The sequence below is a fragment of the Podospora pseudoanserina genome, chromosome 4, assembly GCF_035222485.1.
Source record: "Podospora pseudoanserina strain CBS 124.78 chromosome 4, whole genome shotgun sequence".
NCBI classification, from domain to species: domain Eukaryota; kingdom Fungi; phylum Ascomycota; class Sordariomycetes; order Sordariales; family Podosporaceae; genus Podospora; species Podospora pseudoanserina.
In genome coordinates, this window is record NC_085923.1 from 300,888 (window position 1) to 318,929 (window position 18,042).

The 18,042-nt window shown below is 54.1% G+C and overlaps 8 protein-coding genes and 1 non-coding gene across 9 annotated transcripts; 6 read left to right on the top strand and 3 right to left on the bottom strand.

Moving 5' to 3' along the window:
• Positions 1-16: 16 nt before the first annotated feature.
• QC764_400970 (uncharacterized protein) lies at positions 17-1,651 on the top strand (the record flags this gene model as incomplete). The annotated part of the gene is made up of 1 exon (XM_062946364.1): positions 17-1,651. The coding sequence occupies one exon, from the start codon at positions 17-19 to the stop codon at positions 1,649-1,651; it is 1,635 nt and encodes a 544-aa protein (XP_062799951.1).
• Positions 1,652-3,184: 1,533 nt separating this feature from the next.
• QC764_400975 (uncharacterized protein) lies at positions 3,185-3,546 on the top strand (the record flags this gene model as incomplete). Its single annotated transcript, XM_062946365.1, has 3 exons — positions 3,185-3,218; positions 3,279-3,358; positions 3,457-3,546. 3 exons carry the CDS (start codon positions 3,185-3,187, stop codon positions 3,544-3,546), a joined length of 204 nt encoding a protein of 67 aa, XP_062799952.1.
• A 62-nt stretch (positions 3,547-3,608) lies between these two features.
• Positions 3,609-5,077, bottom strand: QC764_400977 (uncharacterized protein; the record flags this gene model as incomplete). The annotated part of the gene is made up of 2 exons (XM_062946366.1): positions 3,609-4,185; positions 4,264-5,077. The coding sequence occupies 2 exons, from the start codon at positions 5,075-5,077 to the stop codon at positions 4,052-4,054; spliced, it is 948 nt and encodes a 315-aa protein (XP_062799953.1). The 3' UTR covers positions 3,609-4,051.
• QC764_0060860 lies at positions 3,738-3,867 on the top strand. The gene has a single exon. It is a non-coding gene; the product is annotated as a tRNA-Pro (tRNA).
• Positions 5,078-6,500: 1,423 nt separating the features above from the next.
• Positions 6,501-8,155, bottom strand: QC764_400980 (uncharacterized protein; the record flags this gene model as incomplete). The annotated part of the gene is made up of 3 exons (XM_062946367.1): positions 7,676-8,155; positions 6,674-7,619; positions 6,501-6,612 (listed from the first exon to the last, which is right to left on the bottom strand). Exons 1-3 carry the CDS (start codon positions 7,737-7,739, stop codon positions 6,501-6,503), a joined length of 1,122 nt encoding a protein of 373 aa, XP_062799954.1. The 5' UTR covers positions 7,740-8,155.
• Positions 8,156-8,508: 353 nt separating this feature from the next.
• Positions 8,509-9,960, top strand: QC764_400990 (uncharacterized protein; the record flags this gene model as incomplete). Its single annotated transcript, XM_062946368.1, has 1 exon — positions 8,509-9,960. One exon carries the CDS (start codon positions 8,509-8,511, stop codon positions 9,958-9,960), a length of 1,452 nt encoding a protein of 483 aa, XP_062799955.1.
• Positions 9,961-10,592: 632 nt separating this feature from the next.
• Positions 10,593-12,440, top strand: QC764_401000 (uncharacterized protein; the record flags this gene model as incomplete). The annotated part of the gene is made up of 3 exons (XM_062946369.1): positions 10,593-10,745; positions 10,805-12,264; positions 12,323-12,440. 3 exons carry the CDS (start codon positions 10,593-10,595, stop codon positions 12,438-12,440), a joined length of 1,731 nt encoding a protein of 576 aa, XP_062799956.1.
• A 442-nt stretch (positions 12,441-12,882) lies between these two features.
• QC764_401010 (uncharacterized protein) lies at positions 12,883-14,917 on the top strand (the record flags this gene model as incomplete). Its single annotated transcript, XM_062946370.1, has 6 exons — positions 12,883-13,094; positions 13,154-13,276; positions 13,329-13,438; positions 13,493-13,859; positions 13,909-14,167; positions 14,234-14,917. The coding sequence occupies 6 exons, from the start codon at positions 12,883-12,885 to the stop codon at positions 14,915-14,917; spliced, it is 1,755 nt and encodes a 584-aa protein (XP_062799957.1).
• A 158-nt stretch (positions 14,918-15,075) lies between these two features.
• Positions 15,076-16,132, bottom strand: QC764_401020 (uncharacterized protein; the record flags this gene model as incomplete). Its single annotated transcript, XM_062946371.1, has 2 exons — positions 15,076-15,164; positions 15,223-16,132. 2 exons carry the CDS (start codon positions 16,130-16,132, stop codon positions 15,148-15,150), a joined length of 927 nt encoding a protein of 308 aa, XP_062799958.1. The 3' UTR covers positions 15,076-15,147.
• Between the last annotated feature and the right edge of the window lie 1,910 nt (positions 16,133-18,042).

Here is an 18,042-nt window from a genome sequence, read left to right on the forward strand (position 1 = left end):
GATTTTCCGGGGCTTGATGCCTCCCAGCTATCAACCTGTCACCAGCCAGGTTGATGTCGCCGAGCCCCCAACAATGCTCATGATCGAGCCTCCTCCCGTGTTCGTCACGGTCCCATCCCAGCAGCTCGTTCTTTTCGAGAGCATGCCGGCAGCCCAGCCCGCGTTCACGCCTGCTGCTGGTCCTTCGACGATGGACGTGTTGTGCTTCTCTCTCGGGGCGCTCACTGTCCAATGCGCTCACACGCCCATGGCTTCGATTCGGCAGGAGTCTTGGGCTGTTCAACGGTTCGGTCGTCCCGCTTTCGACCTCCAGCCAGCAGCTCTGATGCCCGCGCCGAGACTGCCTGGCTTGCCTTCGTTGGTCAAGCCAACGGTCGTTGCTTCGGCAGTGACTAACGGCGAAGTCATGGAGACCGAGATCGTTCGCCCGGCTCTTCAGCTGCCACCCAAGCCCGTTGGCCAGCTGCCTCTTCCACCCCTGGCCCCGATTCCCGTCCCGGCCATGGCTGTCCCGACACCCGTTGCTGCCCCAGACAACGTGATTGCTCCTCCTGCCCCTGAGATGGAGGTTCGACCCCAGCAAGCGGCTGTCCAGCCTTTGAAGAGGAAACGAGTTGTTGCCCCTGTCAACTTGGTTTTTCAACAAGTCCCCCAGCCGGAGCTTGTCGTTCCACCAAGACGTCTTGCTGCCCCAGTCAATCTGGTGAGGGTCCCTCCCGCCCCGGTGCAAACCTCGCCCCAGCAGCCTCTTCCCCCTGTGCAGCCATCACCACCTGCGCGGGTTCCCCGGAACACGCCTGCTGGCCCTCTCAACCTGGTGATTGCTCCTCCCACTCTGGCGTCGAGCTCTCGCCCCCAGCAGGCACAAGCTCCCAAGCAGCAGACGCCACCGGCTCCTGCTTCCCGTGGTCCCTCCCCGCCTCCGATCCCTTCTCGTCCCCACTGGAAGCTGGTGAAGAAGCTTTCCCCGAGTGAGGCCCAGGCCAAGCTCACGCTTCCGACGCTCGCCCTGCCGAGTGTCCCCAAAGTTACACCTGAGGTCGCCCCTTTGCGTCAACCAGCACCGGTGGTCCCTGTCCCCGTGGTACCCGCTCCGGTCGCTGCCCCTCTCCAGCCTGCCGCCGCTCCCGCCATCTCCGATGCCGTCCCGGAGCAGCAGGCTCCCATCCCACTCCCTGGTTCTTGCCCCGTGGCACCCATGCGTCGCCGTCGCGCCTTTGGCAACACGGTGCCCCTTCTTCCCCCGGGCGCCTCTGTTCTCGAACAGAAGCCCCTCCCCGCAACTGTCGTCGCTGCTGCCGCCGAGTCTTCTGGCTCTGTGATGAAGGCTCCGGCCCCCACCCCTCTCCCACCAGCTCGGACGGCCCACTGGGCCGGTTTGGAGTTGCGCACTCTTGCCGATCGCCTGATCAAGGAGTGTGTCGATGTTGACGCCTGGCGTCGGCATCTCTTTGGCGACATTGAGATGTACATTGGTGGGGAGGAGGACGACGACACCCTCTTCAGCCCGGAGCAAGCATCGGAAGTAATAAAGACCTTGTTTCGGAGCGTGAAGAGTTCTGATGTTGGTTTCCAGCGTCAGAAGGACAATACTCTCAACAAGGTTGTCCGGATTGCGAGGAAGGAGGGATTGGTGATTGAGAGGTTGTGACTTGGGTTGGCGTTTGGAGTTGTTGGAATTTGGATTTTTTGGAGTTTGGAGTTGATGGATTTGGATTGATGGATTGGGTTGGAGGATTTGGCATGGGTTTTGGGTTTGGGATTTGGGATGGAGTCTGGGTACGGCCTGGAGGATTGGGTCTGGAGCTTGGGTTTTGGAATGGAGGATTTTGTACAGAGGATTGGGATGGGAGGACTTTGGGATTTCAGCTCGGGAGGAGCTTCGCGGTACAGTATGCCTTTTTGGTTTTTGCTAACGGTGTACAGGTCGGCTTTCTTTTCTTTCAACGTGTTCTGGGATGAGGGGGATCTGGGTTCGGTCGACAACTGGGTTTACGCTGCACGGCGTCTGAGGTTTGGAGCTTTGGGCACGGCGAACACTGGTTGGGGAGCATCGGTCGGATTGTCATGGTTTCTTTTGGTGCCCAGGACATCGTCGGGTCGGAGGAGGACGACGGAGGACTTTTTGTTGGGGTGGATTCATTCGGCAGCATGCCATGGTGCAAGGACTCTGGAGTTTGCAGCTTTGGGGACTCTTTGGGTGCTGAGAGGACCGAGATGGACGACTCTGGCGGATTGGACGACGACGGACGACGGACGACAGCGACAGCCATTAGCGACATTCTGGTGGTGCCAACCCCAGCTGGTTATTAAGATAGGACGACAGTCGTCGCGGCCATGGGGATTGCAGCCTAACCTCTGCCCACCTGTGGATTTGCTACCTGTGACGTGGGTTTTGTTAGGTTTCCCCACGCCCCAGCGCCAAGTGGTGTTGCCGAATGGGCAGGTATGCACAGCAAAAAACGGTCAGTGTATTAGTTTTGTGACGATATGAGGGTGTTTGGGGGTTGTTTCAATGTATTTTATGGGGGTGGTTGTTTTTAGTGTTGACATTTTGTGCCTCTTGCAATGTGACTTGTTTGATGTGAAATGGTGATAGTTTCCTTGGTGTTGAGAAATGACTTGAGTAAGTTTGACCCCGTCCCTCTGTGCCTGTCCTTCTATCCCTCTGTCCCTCTGTTCCTCTGTCCCTCTGTCCCTCTGTCCATCTCTCTTGTGATCTTGTTCGTTGAAATATTTCCAATCTCAACCACCGCTTTCCATACTTACATGATGATTCCATTCCGTAATGATTCCATTCCGTTCTCTACATCATCTTTCGATCCCGCATAAGTAGAGAGCGACATTGCAAAAGTCATGTGCATTTTCCTTCCTTGAGGCTCCCATCACACTTCAAGCTTCATGCTTCGCTACCTACCATTTCCTTCTCCCCAATCCGTGGCCGCCATCCAGATTATTCGTGCTTGGACTCTACTTTGCAGATTCTCCATGCTGTCCCATCCCTGCAAAGTGCACCCGCACACAGCTCATCGTGACGTGATGGCCACCATCTCAAACTCCCAACTTGATGACCAGCAACGCAACCGGTGCTCTCTTCAGAACGTCCATCAATTTCATCGCCTCATTTGCCCAAATTCCAAGCCATATTATCAACTTGCACACGTTGTACGAAGCGGTCAACACCATGCACGAAATCGGCGATGCAGTCATATACAAAGGCATGCTATTCCCCTATTTCTTGCACATTGCATACTAATTCTGACGACGTCTCAAAACAGGTGCGGAAGGCGACGAAGCCCTCGGCATCGTAAGGTCAGTCATGGAGCCAACGAGCAAGACCGCCGCGACGTTATACGAGGTATGTGATGTGCCCCCTCTCTACCCTCCCGAAATTTCTCTTCCCCTCCCATTCCCCCCCAACCCCGTCCCCGCCTCTTTTGCTGACCCGCCCTCCAGATCCAAGACATCGAATCAGGCGAAACCTTCACCGTCGTCGAGACTAGAGTCCACAACCCCCCCACCATCCCGAGTAGTAGTACATCATGATGATTCGGCCAGCCTATTTTCTCTCTCCAATATATCTTGGCGTTCGCGGAGGGAAAAAAAGGGGGAAAAGTGGATCCTGTAAATAAAACCCCCGGCGGGGCTGACTCATGCGGTGTGTCTTTGCCCCCCCCAGCCACACTGGTCCCATGAAATAATGAACACCTGTTGCAAAGTCTCATCGAAATTGAACTGGCTCAATGGTCTAGTGGTATGATTCGCGCTTCGGGAATTAATCTTGAACTTTAAAAAAAGTCGAGAAGCCCCATCAGAATTTCTGATGATGATTGTGCGAGGTCTCGGGTTCGAATCCCGATTGAGCCCTTCTTTTGATCTTGGTTATTTTCATCACACTTTTTTAGTGATGATGATGGTGGTTGCTATTCTTTTGGTGATGCTGGTGGTTATTCCATTTGGTGGTGGTGGTGGTGGTGAGGGGGGTTGGGTTGCAAATAGGAGGAGCTGTGGTGATATCTATCTCTTGTTGATGTTGTATTATGTCTTGGCGCTAATAACTATCCTTTCTCCTCCTTTTGCGCTTGCGTGCAAAGAAGGTATCTTCCACTGTTGGGCCCTCTGAAACAGTCCATATCAAGACTTCGGGGCGGTCAGGGGCTGGGAGGGTCGGAGGTGGAGTTGCGACTGCAAATGGATCCCAGTATTTTGTTAGTATAAAAAAGGGGGAAGTTGGACGGTTGGGAAAAGAGAACTGCTGCTCACCTTGTTGACTCCCCTGCCCACCATCAACACTACTCTGCGTGGTGCTCAGCCGCTCTGTGTCGGACTCGCCCTGCTCGGAGAGCATCCTCTCTATGCTCCTCCTCGGTGAAACTGGTATATGCCCTGTCGAACTCGTAGGAAAGAGAAGCAGCTGGTTGTTGCTGCCAGTAGGGCTCGGGTCGTAGTACCCACTGCCGCCGCTGGGCGACTCGGAGCTCATCACCTCCAAGTCCCCGAACGGCAACGACGGACTCCTCCCCTGGGGTGGTTCCTTCGACCGGTTTTGCAGCAAAGTTTTGGCAGCCACGAAACGCTGGTAGTGGACTTGGAGTTCTTGCATGTTGGCGTCATGTTGGGATTGCCCCCCTACAACCCAGCCAAACCGTTTCCTCACTGTGGTCTTCGGACGTTTGGCGTCTTTATCATCTCGACGTTTTGGGGATTGGTCTTCTGGTTTGGCTTGAAGGGAACGGGCGCTGGAGGTGATAAGATCGTCCAGATTTCGGATGGCTTCTTGAATTTCTCCAAAGTCATCATTGCTTGCGGTTTCGGATCTTTTGACGTCGAAGACTCTGTCGCGGAGGGCTTTTGCGTTGGTGATTTCGGCTTGGACGCTGGAGATCAAGCGGACGGCGCGTTGGATTTCTTCTGGGGCACCTTTCAAAGCTTGGATGGTTTGGGCGACTGTGAAAGACTCGTTGAAGAGGCTTAGGCCTGTGGTGATGGGTTCTATCACTGCTGACATGGTTCGTTTTGTGGAGAGATAATGCCGGGACAAAGGGTCTGTGCCGACAGGACTTTTCTGGGGTATCATTGCTTTTATGGTAGGACTAGAAGGCTCGGTGTGTTGGGGGGTGGCATGGTTCGCGATCCATCTCGGTCAGTGTTCCACAGGCGTCGGTGGAGACGGCTGAGACGCATCATACTTCCCTTGGCGGTAGTCGGGGGCATGTTACCGCCCTGGAGGTGCATAATGAGCCGAAGGCTTGATTTGTAATGACTGTCTGGACGCTCCGGAACTCTGGCAGGATGCGGCCACACCTTTGGCTTCGCCACGATGGGCCGGCGAAGGAGTGCCTGTCCCTGATTGGGCTGTGCCTTCAAGGCACTATTGGCTCCTCCACAGCCGCTGCGCGCCATCCCCGCAGCCGCAACACGCACTCACTGAGATGATGCAGCCCACAGGGAGCTTGGCTGGTTCAGGTAGTGAGGCGTGACGAGCAGGTGAGGTCGGCAATTGTCCTCAAGGCTCACCAGATCGACGTGGGAAGAATGCGAGGTTGTTGACCGCTCATCATGAAGCTATTCTAGTGTTATAGCAGAAGCATCACCCAGGCGTCGACTTGAGTCCCTCCTCCTCCCACTCTATCGTAAAAGAGTTCTTGTCCGCGTACTGCTTGTCATTAATCCACATCTCAAACCGGGCATCCAGAGCTCCTACCACAAAGCAGACATCATACTTGATCTCGTAATACTCCTGCTTTTCCTTTGTGAGCCTTCCAAAGATTCCAGGCCTTTTGACATATCTGGTGTGCGTTTCAATGTGTCTTCTGTCTACCGTTGAGAGATCAGATTTGACCGTGCAGAGGGGGAAGACGTCCACTGCCGTGCTGTTAGTTTCCAAATTTGTAGTGGTACCGAAATAGGGGCGAACATACCATCTGTTTTGCTGCTGGGCAAGTCATCTTTGTCTCGGTGACATATCACAAGCTCTCTTCTAGAAACTCCCGGATGGTGACGGTTGTTGAAGGCTTTACTAAAACCTTGCCAGCGTACCCCTTCTTGTGTATTGATGTCTTGCCCCTGTGTCTGGTGAGGTCCTGTTCTGAAACGTTGGTGACGATCAAGGTTACCATAAAGACTCACCTTTTTGATCACCCACTTGATCCGGTTCTCTACCACATACTCACCGTCAAGCCCGGACTGGATCTTTTCCCACTCCTCGTGCCGATGTGGATCCCATTTCTCTTGTGTGACAACGCCATAAGAAACTCGAGCCTTTCTGACGCCCAGCACTGGCTTGCCATGCCGTGCCTTTTGCTTGCGGTCAAGGACAAGACCCTTTGCGACAGCAAGTGGCGGCTCGTCCCCGTCTGCAGCTACCACCTTGATGGGGAGTGGGAATGCCTCCCTAATCTTTTGCTGAACATACGCTGAGCTTCCCAGTCCGCCGGATAAGATGAAGTATTTCTGGAACGCGTCAGTATCGTAACCTCTCCTTTCGCCATTGAACAGTCTCAGGGACTCACAGGGCGTGGGACACCAGCCTTGACACCATGCTCCAACATCTGACGTATGGCGTTGATGATGCCCTCCACTTCAGGATCAAATAGACCTTGGAAGTCGGAACTGATGGGCGATGTTAGAGGGCTGCTAAATTTCTCTCAGAATTTGGCATGGGTGTACTTACTAAGAGAAGTTCATCTTGCCATCTGTGATCCTCGCCGAGGTGCTCGAGGCCCCCCCTGATCTGATGGGCACTGTTATTCTCGGCGTTCGAAATTGAGCTTCTGAAAAGTTGCCAAATTCATGTTTCCATGTCTGAAATTCTTCGCTATGCATCATTGTGTCCTCAGCATTCCTGTGAAAGACAAGGTGAGAGCGGCCAGCATTGGTGTCTGCCCTTGCCAGCGCCAACCGGCCATGGACCATCTTTGCGAACGCTAAATCGATGTTCGTTGAGCCAATGTTGATACCCTGCACAATGGCGCGCTCTCTAAGCTCGGCAATCTCGGCAGTGCCGCACTGCTCAAGCAATGCAAAATCAGTGGTACCACCGCCTGCATCACAGGTCAAGATGACGTCCCCAGTCCGAAGGGTGATGTCCCCGTCCTTGGCGGTGTACACTGCCGCGGCCTGAGGTTCTGACAAACCCCATGAGACGCTGTGATTCTTTCCTCCAGTTCCGAAGCCGGCCTTTTTGATTTCTTTCATGAGAGCATCGCTGATTTCGAGGGACTGAAAGGTGGCCGGAAGACTGAAGACGAACTCGACCTTCTTGTGCCTCCACTCCTCGTTCTTTTGGAGGTTTCTGCTGATGTGTTTGTAGAGGCGCTCCATGTAATCTCGGTAATACTTCCGGACTTGTTCAATGGTTTCGAACTCGGGCTCCTCGCCATTTTCTCGGGCTCGTCGGATCATGATCTTGAGATACTTCTCATCAAGATATCGCTTGAACCACTCCACAGTCTTTTCGTGGTTGTTGCAGGTGAAGCCCCATGCTGTTGGTACATCATGCTTGTGGTCGTAGAGCAGAGTTGACGGTACTTTGTTGTGTGTTCCGGACTTTTGGTCTGGTAGTGGCCATTGTTGGATCATGCGGGGGCTCTCTTGGTGCTTTTTGGCGACAGCCACGCCTGTTGGGACTTGTCAGTCTGCAGATACTCAATTTCTCTTGGAGTAAAACGGTCACCTGTGCATGTCATGCCAAAGTCGATGCCGACCGTCAAGTCGGCTTCATCTGGTCTTGGAGCCATGGCTGATAGGGGTAAGCACGCCTCACTCTGCACACTGTTTGCTAAACAACAATTAAGAGGCCCGATATGAGAAATAATGTGGGCGAAATTGGTACACTCAAGGAGGGCGCGTGTGATGGTGTCAGTGACGACTGCTCTGGACGATGAGGTGAGAGGAGTCTGGATTTAACCCAGCATGAATGGGAAAAAGCACAAAGGGTTCATGGAATTACAAGTAGCAAATCACCAGCCGCAAGGCTACGGTTACTGCTGCACAAACTCGCAGCACCGCCCTCGACAATATTGAATTGATCGACCTGATCCAGCCCCGAAGAAGAACTCGGGGCTGCCTCTGAAGGTGCCCCGCGAACCCAGCCTATTTGCCAGAATCACACCACGGCACCACGGTTGCCTTATGGATCTTGATGGTGTGGGCGGTTTGGGATGGTCATCGGACGGGGCATGAATATCGCGTGCCGTGTTTGCCTACCTAGTAATGCATGCATCCACCTGCAGCAAGCTGCGCCTCTTCAGGCTTGCACGGCACTGTGTCACCCGCCTCTTGAAGGCTTTGTAGGTGACAAGCGCCTGCGTTCCACGTCATTGTCCCCTGACAACCACACCGAATTTCCGTCCCGGATCCTTCTTGTTTCCTCGGCCATTCTTCATATTCATCATACCGAAAGATAGACAAGGCTTTGGCACCGTTCCCACAAACTCTGTCCTCAAGAACTTGCAAGCAGCTGAGTCATTCATACCTTCTACAGTGTCGAGACCGCGCCGAGTGACAATGGGGAATAAGCAGTCGAAGCAAGATTCAACTCAAGAGGCCAGCACTACTGCTATGCCACCACCTCCAGCGCCAGGGCATCCATATCCACCAAGGACAAACAGTATCCCCAAACTTGACACCGACTTCCTGCTACAACCGCCTGATGAAAATTCCATCAGACGCCCGTGGCTGCAGCTCAACAATCTCATCGATTCACATGTCCAAACGTTTTACACCAACATCGCCGACATCGACATCATTGCCCCTCGCGAAAAGATACAAGAAGTCCTGCTGGTTTCAGGAATCGTTGAGAGCACCAAGGACGTCGATAACCTTACAGAATTACTTTACGTTCCGGGGCACAGGAAGCTTGGGTTGCGAATATGTATTGCCCGGGCGGTGCTTGCGAGTATCGACTTTCAGAATGGCAGCCCTGAGATGACATCTCTCGACAGACAGGTTGTGGAGCTCATGACCCGCTTCAAGACACTGCGGCCTGAACGAAGTCCAGAAGAAGAGGCTGCTATCGCCCACTGGCGTATGATCACCGCCTTTTTCCTGGCCCCAGACTCGAAGCACTCAAGAGCGGATCTCGCCGGGGAGATTCCATGTGTGGACGTTCTCGTCAACTTCCTCGGGCTCTTCAAGCGACATTCGGATATTGCCAACCCGGAGTGGGCCGAACAAGGAACGAGCAACGCAGACCAAGATTGGAAGGGGAGCATCAGGACCATCGCCGTCCACGCCATCGGCATTGGAGAGAAATTATTCTACCACCCCTCCACCTGGACCTTTCGCTGGTGCTCGCATCGCAAGGAACAACAAAGAGAAGCCTCGCAGATAGTGCTATTCCCAGCTCTTGTTGAGGACGTGCTGTCAAACAGCAGCAAGAGACGTCATAACACCATTCAGGCAGCCGACATCTCTCCTGCCTTTGTGTTCTCACCGAATGGCACCGTAATACCGGCACCAGAACAACAACTAGATCGAATACCGGCAACGGCGTCACCGAGCAGATCACCGAGCTCCACTGCCTCGAGGCCAGCCAGCATAGGATCCGGCGGCGGTGGCGGCGGCGGAGGAAGTGGCGGAGCACGCTGCACTCCGAACCAAGTCATTTCCGCCAGATCATCACGAAGGAGCTACTTTGGAGAAGACAGCCCTCAGAACCATTATGTGACAGTGAATGGTGATACAGGATACTCGACAACAATACCACCGGGGTCAAATGTGAATATTGTCGTTGTCCCAAGACGGCCGTCAACCTCTCGCACCGGCAGCGGCACGCTGGTCTCCCCGGTGATGTATGATAATCGAAGACCGATAGTGATCAGTCACTCTCCCGAGTCTCATTCGAGACGCAGCAGGAGACCACACTCGGCAAGTAGGGTGGTATATCCGGGGGAGGATGGGGAAGAGTACGGGCGTGTCAGCAGGAGGGATAGTGCCAATCGATATCGGACAGCATAAATAGATTATGAAGGATGGTGTATGGATTGTTTTCACAGTTATGGATCATGAATGAAATCCCGAGTGGCGTTGATTGCTCATAATGACCCAAGCACGAATGTCATATTTTTTTGTCTGATATATTTGCCTTGAAAAACGCCATCACAGGGCATCTGCCCCGATGGCTCAAACTGACGTCGATATTCCCGTCGGGTGAAGATCTGGACAGGAACCCTTCGTCAGAGGTCACCATTTGATCAGTTCCGGGTCGCGGGTGACCCCCACACGATGGACAGCACGGTTAGAAGCGGACGGACTCGGTTTCCGGACCCGATCCACAGGATTTACAAGCGTATCAAGGAGATGCCTTACCCAAAGCACTCAATTCCCCGACAGTCCATTCTCCAACACAAGTGAATCGCATTCATCAGATACACTATTATATTGCTCTTCGGATTAGTTGCAGCTGAATCAAGCACCCGCCTCTCATTGGCTGCCTTTTGGTGGGGCACTGCGCCGTTGGAGCAGGGGCTTCATCCCAAGTTCAGTTGCTGATGGAGTGAATTCCGACTCTCGCATTTTCATAAGAAAGACCATTTTCTCTCGCTTCCGTTGCTGGTTTTTTGTTTCCTTCCCTCATCATCATCATCATCATGGCGTTGTTGGCAGCAATCAACGACGCGGGCCTCGGCACCCGCCATGCCGCGCTCGCCATTGCCTTCTTGCTGGGATCGATTATCGCTCACTATCTCTTCCGAGGCTATCAGGTAAGAAAGACATTCAAGGATATCGAAAAGCAAGGTATAGTGAGTACTCCAAGTCGGCCCCTCCAAGAAAGGCCACGACACTGACCGACAACTCACAGCCAATTATGCAACATTCATGGATACTTGGCCATCTCGAAATCGTTGGCAGACTCCTCAAGGACCTGCCCTCGGACGCCCACGGCAATTACCTCCCGATTCTTATACTCGAAAACTGGCGCGAACTCTTCCCTCAATGCGAGAACCGACCACCGGTCCTCTACCTCGACATGTGGCCCTTTGCCCAGCCATTCTTGTTGCCCCTCCTGCTACCCATCGCGGTCCAATTCACTCAAGACCACTCCCTCCCCAAGGCTCACGAGCAAAACAAGATCCTACAACCCCTGACAAAGAACAAGGACCTCTCAACCATGGACGGAAACGAGTGGAAAGTCTGGCGGAAGAGGCTGAATGTAGGGTTCTCGATCCAGAACATCACGAACCGCATCCCCGACATGCTGGACGAAGTGGAGAAGTTTTACGACAAGCTCGAAGCCAAAGCTGGGAGAAATGGCGAGTGGGGCCCGGTCTTCCAGATGGAGTTGCAGACGACGAAGCTGGCGATGGATATGATCTTTCGCTTCTTCTTCGGCAAGCAAGTCCATGCCAGACTGGCCCATGTCCAGCCAGCCCTCGAAGATGCCGTCATGGACACGATTCGGAGATTTGTCTTTTTTCACCACATCGGCAACTTTCTGGTCGAACACAGCCCTTGGAGGAAGTTCAAGTTGTGGCAGAATTACCGGACTTTGATGGCAGGATTGGGCCCCGTCCTGCAACAGCGGCTGGGCGAGTTGACCGCCGACGATAAGCCCCGAGCCAAGGTTGCCGACACCGTCGTGGACGCCCTGATACAAGGAGTCATGGAAGATCGCGACGCAGGGTTGGTCAACACATCGGACCGGGATTTCTTGGAATTGGCAGTTGGGCAAGTGGGCATGTTCATCTTTGCTGGACACGACACGACTGCGAGCGCTATTTGCTGGGTTCTCCACTTGCTATCGAAACATCCCGAGGTCTTGGAAAAGGTCAGGGCTGAGCACGACGCGGTTCTTGGGCCCGACCCGAATGCTGCCGCCAGTGTGCTGCGCGCGAAGCCAGAGTTGATCAACGCGCTCACTTACACCAACGCTGTCATGAAAGAGGCCATGAGAGTACATACCAACGTCGGCACCATGCGGAGGGGCGAGCCCGGTTTCTATCTCACAGGGCCAGCCGGGAGCGGATATGATGGGGTGAAATTCCCTTGCGGGGAAGGGTGGGTGGTATGGGACAACACCTTTGCGCTGCACAGAGACCCGGAGCAGTGGCCAAGGGTACATGAGTTCATACCAGAGAGATTTCTGATCACGGACGAGAACGATCCTATGCACCCACCAAAGAACGGCTGGAGGTTCTTCGAGCTCGGGCCGAGGAACTGCATCGGGCAGCATCTGGCGATGGTGGAGATCAAGATGGCGCTGGTGCTGGTGTTGCGGAGGTTGGATGTGGAGGCTGCTTGGGATGAGTGGGATGCTAAGAGGTGCGAATTCTACCCATCGAGTCTCGACAAGGTAACTAACATGAAATCAACCAAACAGGGCCCTCAAGGGAAAGAAGACGCCCATGATATGGGGTGACAGGTGTTATCATGCTGGGGGGGAGTCGCCGCCTCACGTCAAGGACCACATGCCGGTTCACATTCGATTGAGGCAGTAGTCGCTATTGAGGAGGCACGCCATGCGTTTGATTTTGTCTTGGAAACGGGAAGCGGAGGAAAAGAAAAGCGGACAGTAATGTTTAATGACAGTATTAACAAACCTCATAGGCTACTTGATTTGTCGTTGAATTCATCAAGACCCTAGACCCTGAATTGTGCTTTTGGTGTGGTGATGAGCCTTTTGATGCGATTGCCGTGTGCTGGGAATACTTCCTCTACAGGATCACACGTCTCGGTTTCTCGGCGGTGAGAAAACGGTGAGGGCCTCTGATTGGGCCGGCAAGGACGAGCTCGATATTACCAACCTGCGAGGGCATCCTGCACATGCACCCCCAGCTACTACGAGGGGATTTGAGAACAATAGCCGTCATGCGCCGGCTACCCGGTTATCTGCAGCGCGGGGATATATCCCAAGACCTGCCCCCTCCTCGAGGCTGAGAAATGCTTGTTCATTTTGGTTACCACTCCGCAACGGCATTCACCCCGAGATTCAACAGAATGAAAAGCTCAACGATTTTGGCCTGGTGGGCTTTGACCGCTGGCCAGGGGGTAATTGCAGCAAGGGTGAAGCTTCATGTTCCTATTGTGGACTTGGACTATGCGGTTTACGAAGGGTATCACAACTCAACTTTCAACACTAATGTTTTCCGAGGGTAGGCTTCCACACTCAACATCAAATTCCACGAGACGCTGGCTGATATTGACGATCCAGCATCCGTTTTGCCGCTCCGCCGAAACGATGGCAACTTCCCGATGCACCTGAGGTTGACAGGGCTTCCGTAACCAAGGCAGTCAACAATCCACCGAGATGTCCTCAGTCCGGTGCTGCGCCAGGGTAACCTGAGTCTTCTATTCTAGTCGTCAAGATGCTGACATGGATTTGTCAGACCTGCCGCAGTCAACTTCACACAGGACGTACTGGGTGATGAGGACTGCCTCTTTCTCAACGTCTTTGCCCCGGTCAGGGCGAAGAAGCTGCCTGTTTTGGTATGGATTCGTACGTCTTCCACCCGCCCCAGTCTAAAGACCACATAGGTACCAACTCTTGCAGATGGTGGCGGCTATGGGCTCGGGTCCGCTGCTAGCTTTGACTTCTCCCACATGGCCCAGACCGTCAACAACGGCTTCGTCAGCGTTGTGATCCAATACCGCCTTGGAGCTTTTGGGTTTCTTTCGTCGGCAGAATTGGTAGAGAACGGGGGAGTTCCCAACGCTGCTCTGCACGACCAGCGGTTTGCCTTGCAATGGGTGCAGAAGTACATTGATCGGTTTGGCGGCGACCCAGACCAGGTCACAATCTCGGGCGGGTCAGCAGGCGGTGGATCAGTGATGTTGCTTGCGATGGCAAACAATGGAACAGAGGGGAACTCGTTGTTCAGACGCGGAATCGCGAGCAGTCCTTATTTGCCTACTCAACCGTACGTTTCCCTTTTATTTGCGTCATGATTTCGTGCTGAGGTGCCACAGCAACTTCGACGATGGCCTGCCAACAGAACACTACCGCCAACTCGCCCGTCGCACCAACTGCCTCAACGCCACCTCTGTCTTCTCCTGCCTCCGAAACGCTGACACGTTGCTCCTGCAAAACGCCTCCTCAGCGACAAGCTACTCTGCCCGGTTCAACCAGTGGGCTTTCATCCCCGTGACCGATAACAAGCTCATCTTTTCCTCCCCCACAAAGCAGCTCCCTACAGGCAAAGTCAACGGGGAGGCCTTCCTCGCTGGTGTAAGCCCCCCCCCTCCCCCCCTTTGCCCCTTTCTCAAAACAATGCTAACCACTCTGTGTGCATAGAGCAACTCAAACGAGGGCTACTACTTCACCCCCCAAAACATTACCTCCCAATCCACCTTTCTCTCCTTTGTCACCCTCAACTACCCTTTCCTGTCCCCCGAGAACATCTCCTCCATTCTCTCCCTCTACACCCCCTCCCCTCTCCCCGCCGACACTCCCCTCTTCGAAACCGACGGCCTCAACCCCCCTTTTGCGACTGAGATGTCAGCAGTTGGGAAGGGCTGGCAGCAGGCAGCGAATAATTTGTATGCAGAAACAACATTTGTCTGCACGGCGTACTGGCTGGTGGAAGCGTACGGGGAGAAAGGGTGGCAGTATCAGTTCTCCCCTCCAGGGGCAGGGTTTCACGGGAGTGACAACGGGCCTCTGCTGCAGGACTCCAAGATTGGGAGGAGTGGGACGGTGATGGATGAGGAGTTTAGACGGGGGTTTCAGGGGGTTTGGGGACGGTTTGTGACTAGGGGGGTGCCGACGCTGGATGGGCAAGGGGAGGGGGCGGTGGCGGAGGCGGTGAGGGAGGGGGTATGGAAGGCGGGAGGAAGGGACTCGTTGTTGAATCTGAACGTTACTGTTGCTGAGGGGGGGAGGGAAAGGGTGAATACCTGGGCGGTGGTGGATGGGGAGGGCTGGGAGGGGGGACGGGGGGGGAGGTGCAGGTTTTGGAAGGGGGTTGGGTTTCGTTGAGTTTGGAAGGTTAAGTAAGGAGACTGGGCTGCGTTGGACGGGACAGGTCACGGCGAAGAGAATAGAGACTGTTGGGGTTGGTAATATGGTTTGCCAAAGGGTGTGGATATGTACTACCGCCTGGTATGTCAGGTGGTAAAATGCTAAAGTATATACAGGTGAAAATAAGATGTTGGTATTAATCCGACGTCGCTCATGATCGTGCCCTTTTCCTAGTCGCATTGAGACATTTATGGGAGGCACTGGCCTGGAGGAAAGACACGTCAGCATGTGTGAGGCAAAGAAGGATAAGGGGGACAACATACTGTACCACTGGTTGGAAGCCACGCAAGTACCCTGAGCACAGGTGGTAGGGCCGGTATACCCCTGACCACCGCACTGGCCATAAAGAGGAGCACCGGCACCACCACCGTTCCCACCAGTAGGCTGGGGGTTAGGAGCAGCAGAAGTCGGCTGAGGCTGGGGGTTGGGGTTGGAGCCACCGGAGCAGGTGAGAGGAGCAGGGCCGGGGATAGTGTAAGGACGGCCGCCGTTGGTAGGGCGGCCCTGGAGGTCATAGATGGAGACCAAGATGCCGGGGTGGTCCGCGGTGTAAGCACCGGGGAAGCTGACAAAGTTGGAGCCGGTGTTGGTGCCAGACCCAGTAATCTCGATCTGGGCGCACTCCATGTAGAACTGGGCGGCACCGCGGACGCTGGCGGAGTGAAGGGCGAGCAGCTCGACGCGCATGAGGTAGTGGCCGGGGGCGACGCAGCTGGGCATGTCGAAGTAATGCCAGCCGCCGTTGGAGATCATGTTGTCGACAGCCCAGACGCCGTTGTTGAGGCCTTGCTCGGCGACCTTGAACCACTGGAGGCCGGACGTGCCGGCGTTGGCAGCATTGTTGACCTTGGCGAGGTAGACCTGGATGGGACCCTTGTGGGAGGCGGCGATGGGGTGATCCGGGTCGTTGGGCCCGGCGGCACCACCAATCTCATGCCCCCACCAGGCACCGACTCTGGCGCCGGCTGGGACCTTGATCACGGTGTTATCCCGCAGCTGGATGTTGGTGTTGCAGGCAAAGTCGGGGTGGTTGACGTTCTCGATGGGGAAGTTGCTGTAAGGAGCGCGGACGCCCTTGAGCTGGCCTTGGTCGACGCCGTTGACCGACACCTTTTGGAAGATGGAGTGGGCGCTGACGGACGCAGCCAAGGAGACGAGAGTGAAGGCCTTCATTGTGTATGTGTGGAGAATCTTGGGGATGACTGAAACCGAACAAACAAGCTTTGGGAGATGCTCAGAAAGAAACAAGCAAATGACAAGAACAGGCGGTGGCGCTTGTAGGTTGCAGAGGCAAGACAGTACTTTCTTGACCCCTCGGGAGTCAACTCTTCTTTTATACATCTCGTCCGATGTCATTCCGGTCTGGCCTCGCATCGAGGTGTGTCAAGTGTGTAATTTCGTTGCGTTGTCCGCGGGGCAGTCTAGCGGCTCAGTATTCCGGGAACCGATTCTCGCAACTGCTCAAATAGGAAACGGAGGTATCCTCCACGACGGAAGCGAACTCGATCGCCTTGGCACCGTCCAAGCGGCACACCCAAAACCCGGTCCAGGTGCAAAAGAAAACCTGGGGTAGATGTGGAGGCAGCCTTCCGCATGGTCAGTCGGCCCGTTCGTGGTAACCAAGGGTGGCGTGGACGGCTTGTATGTACGTACATATAGACCGCCCCCTTTTCATCCCCGTGATACGCTCGGAATTTTCCTCCGTGGTTGGAAACCTGAAGAATCTTGCTGTTTGCTGTAGCTACCAAGGCTTCTGCCCCACACAGATTCGCGTTGATGTTCCGGATATATTGATGATGGGTGCGGGATGCACTGTTGGTGGTGGTGATGATGCTGGTTGGAGGAATTGGGCTGCTTGATCGAGAGCCCAAGACGACGCCATCATCACCATTAATCACCACGCCAACACTCCAGGGTGAGAACGGCGTTGCACCTATGCGCACCAAGAGAACCAAGACGGAATTTTCTTGCAAATATATTGAACCGTCGTCACCTCTTGATAAGGACGGCGGGGGACAGTCTACACATCCCACGTCTGCCCTCCACCTATTTACCAAGACATTAATGACGAACAAATACAAGCTTTGGGTAGCATATTTATACTAGACCAATGACAGTTTCCATAAATAAAGCTGCCCCCACGTCGAACAGAGTGTCCTTGCAAAAAGATGTAATCACGCCGTCAAACCTTAGCACAGAACATCGGCTGTAAAAGCATCCACCAAGGGCAAGCCAACCCGCTAGCAGGCTTTTGAGTTTCCTCGTGCACTATATTAGCTAAGTATCTCATATTATCTACCTTAGACACCTATCTCAGCTCCATCAACACATAGGTCTGTCCTTCTTTCATTCAAGAAAGTCGTCGTAAAGATGACGCAACCCTCAGGGGGCCGGTTACACCCTTATTACGGTCCGAAAAGCCCAAAACATGATGGATTGTATTTACAATGACCTGTGGTTACCCAGATAGAAAGGTCATTTCATGCCGATTAAAACCTACCTACCTATCTACACTAACCAGCATAACTTCCACTCCGGTACAACTTAAATACGCGATGTATGCACGTTCAGTTAGGCAAGGTACCCAGAGATATCCTTTGTCATTGAAGGTGAAGTAGCATCCAGCTCTTATCTGATCGCTGGCCGCCACCCACGCTGCAATCGCCGCATCTTTCCTTGCTGACTTTGTCTCTGCCACTCATCTACCAACACATCAGGATTCAGGCGCTCACTGGCCCATGGGTTATCCCGTCCTCATCAGTGTGGCCCTGCTCCAGCACGAACACCGCCTTTTTCAATCCATAATATCTTGCCAGTTCCAACGTTGTCGCGTGGGATACTCTATATGACGGGGGGTGCTTGTTACCCACCATCCACCCTGTCCTTGGTCTCATGCTCATCTTGTTCCTCATGTCGCTTCCGTATTTGATGAAACAGTTGTGGATATGGGTTTGGGCAGTTCGTTGCTGCCCTGTGCTCGCTCTGCGTAGCAGAAGTAGTGTTGCTAAGGCTTCATACCGTCCTTCAATCGCTAGGTGAAGAGCCGTCCGTTTTGTTGTGCTTTGACCTTGATACTCATACAA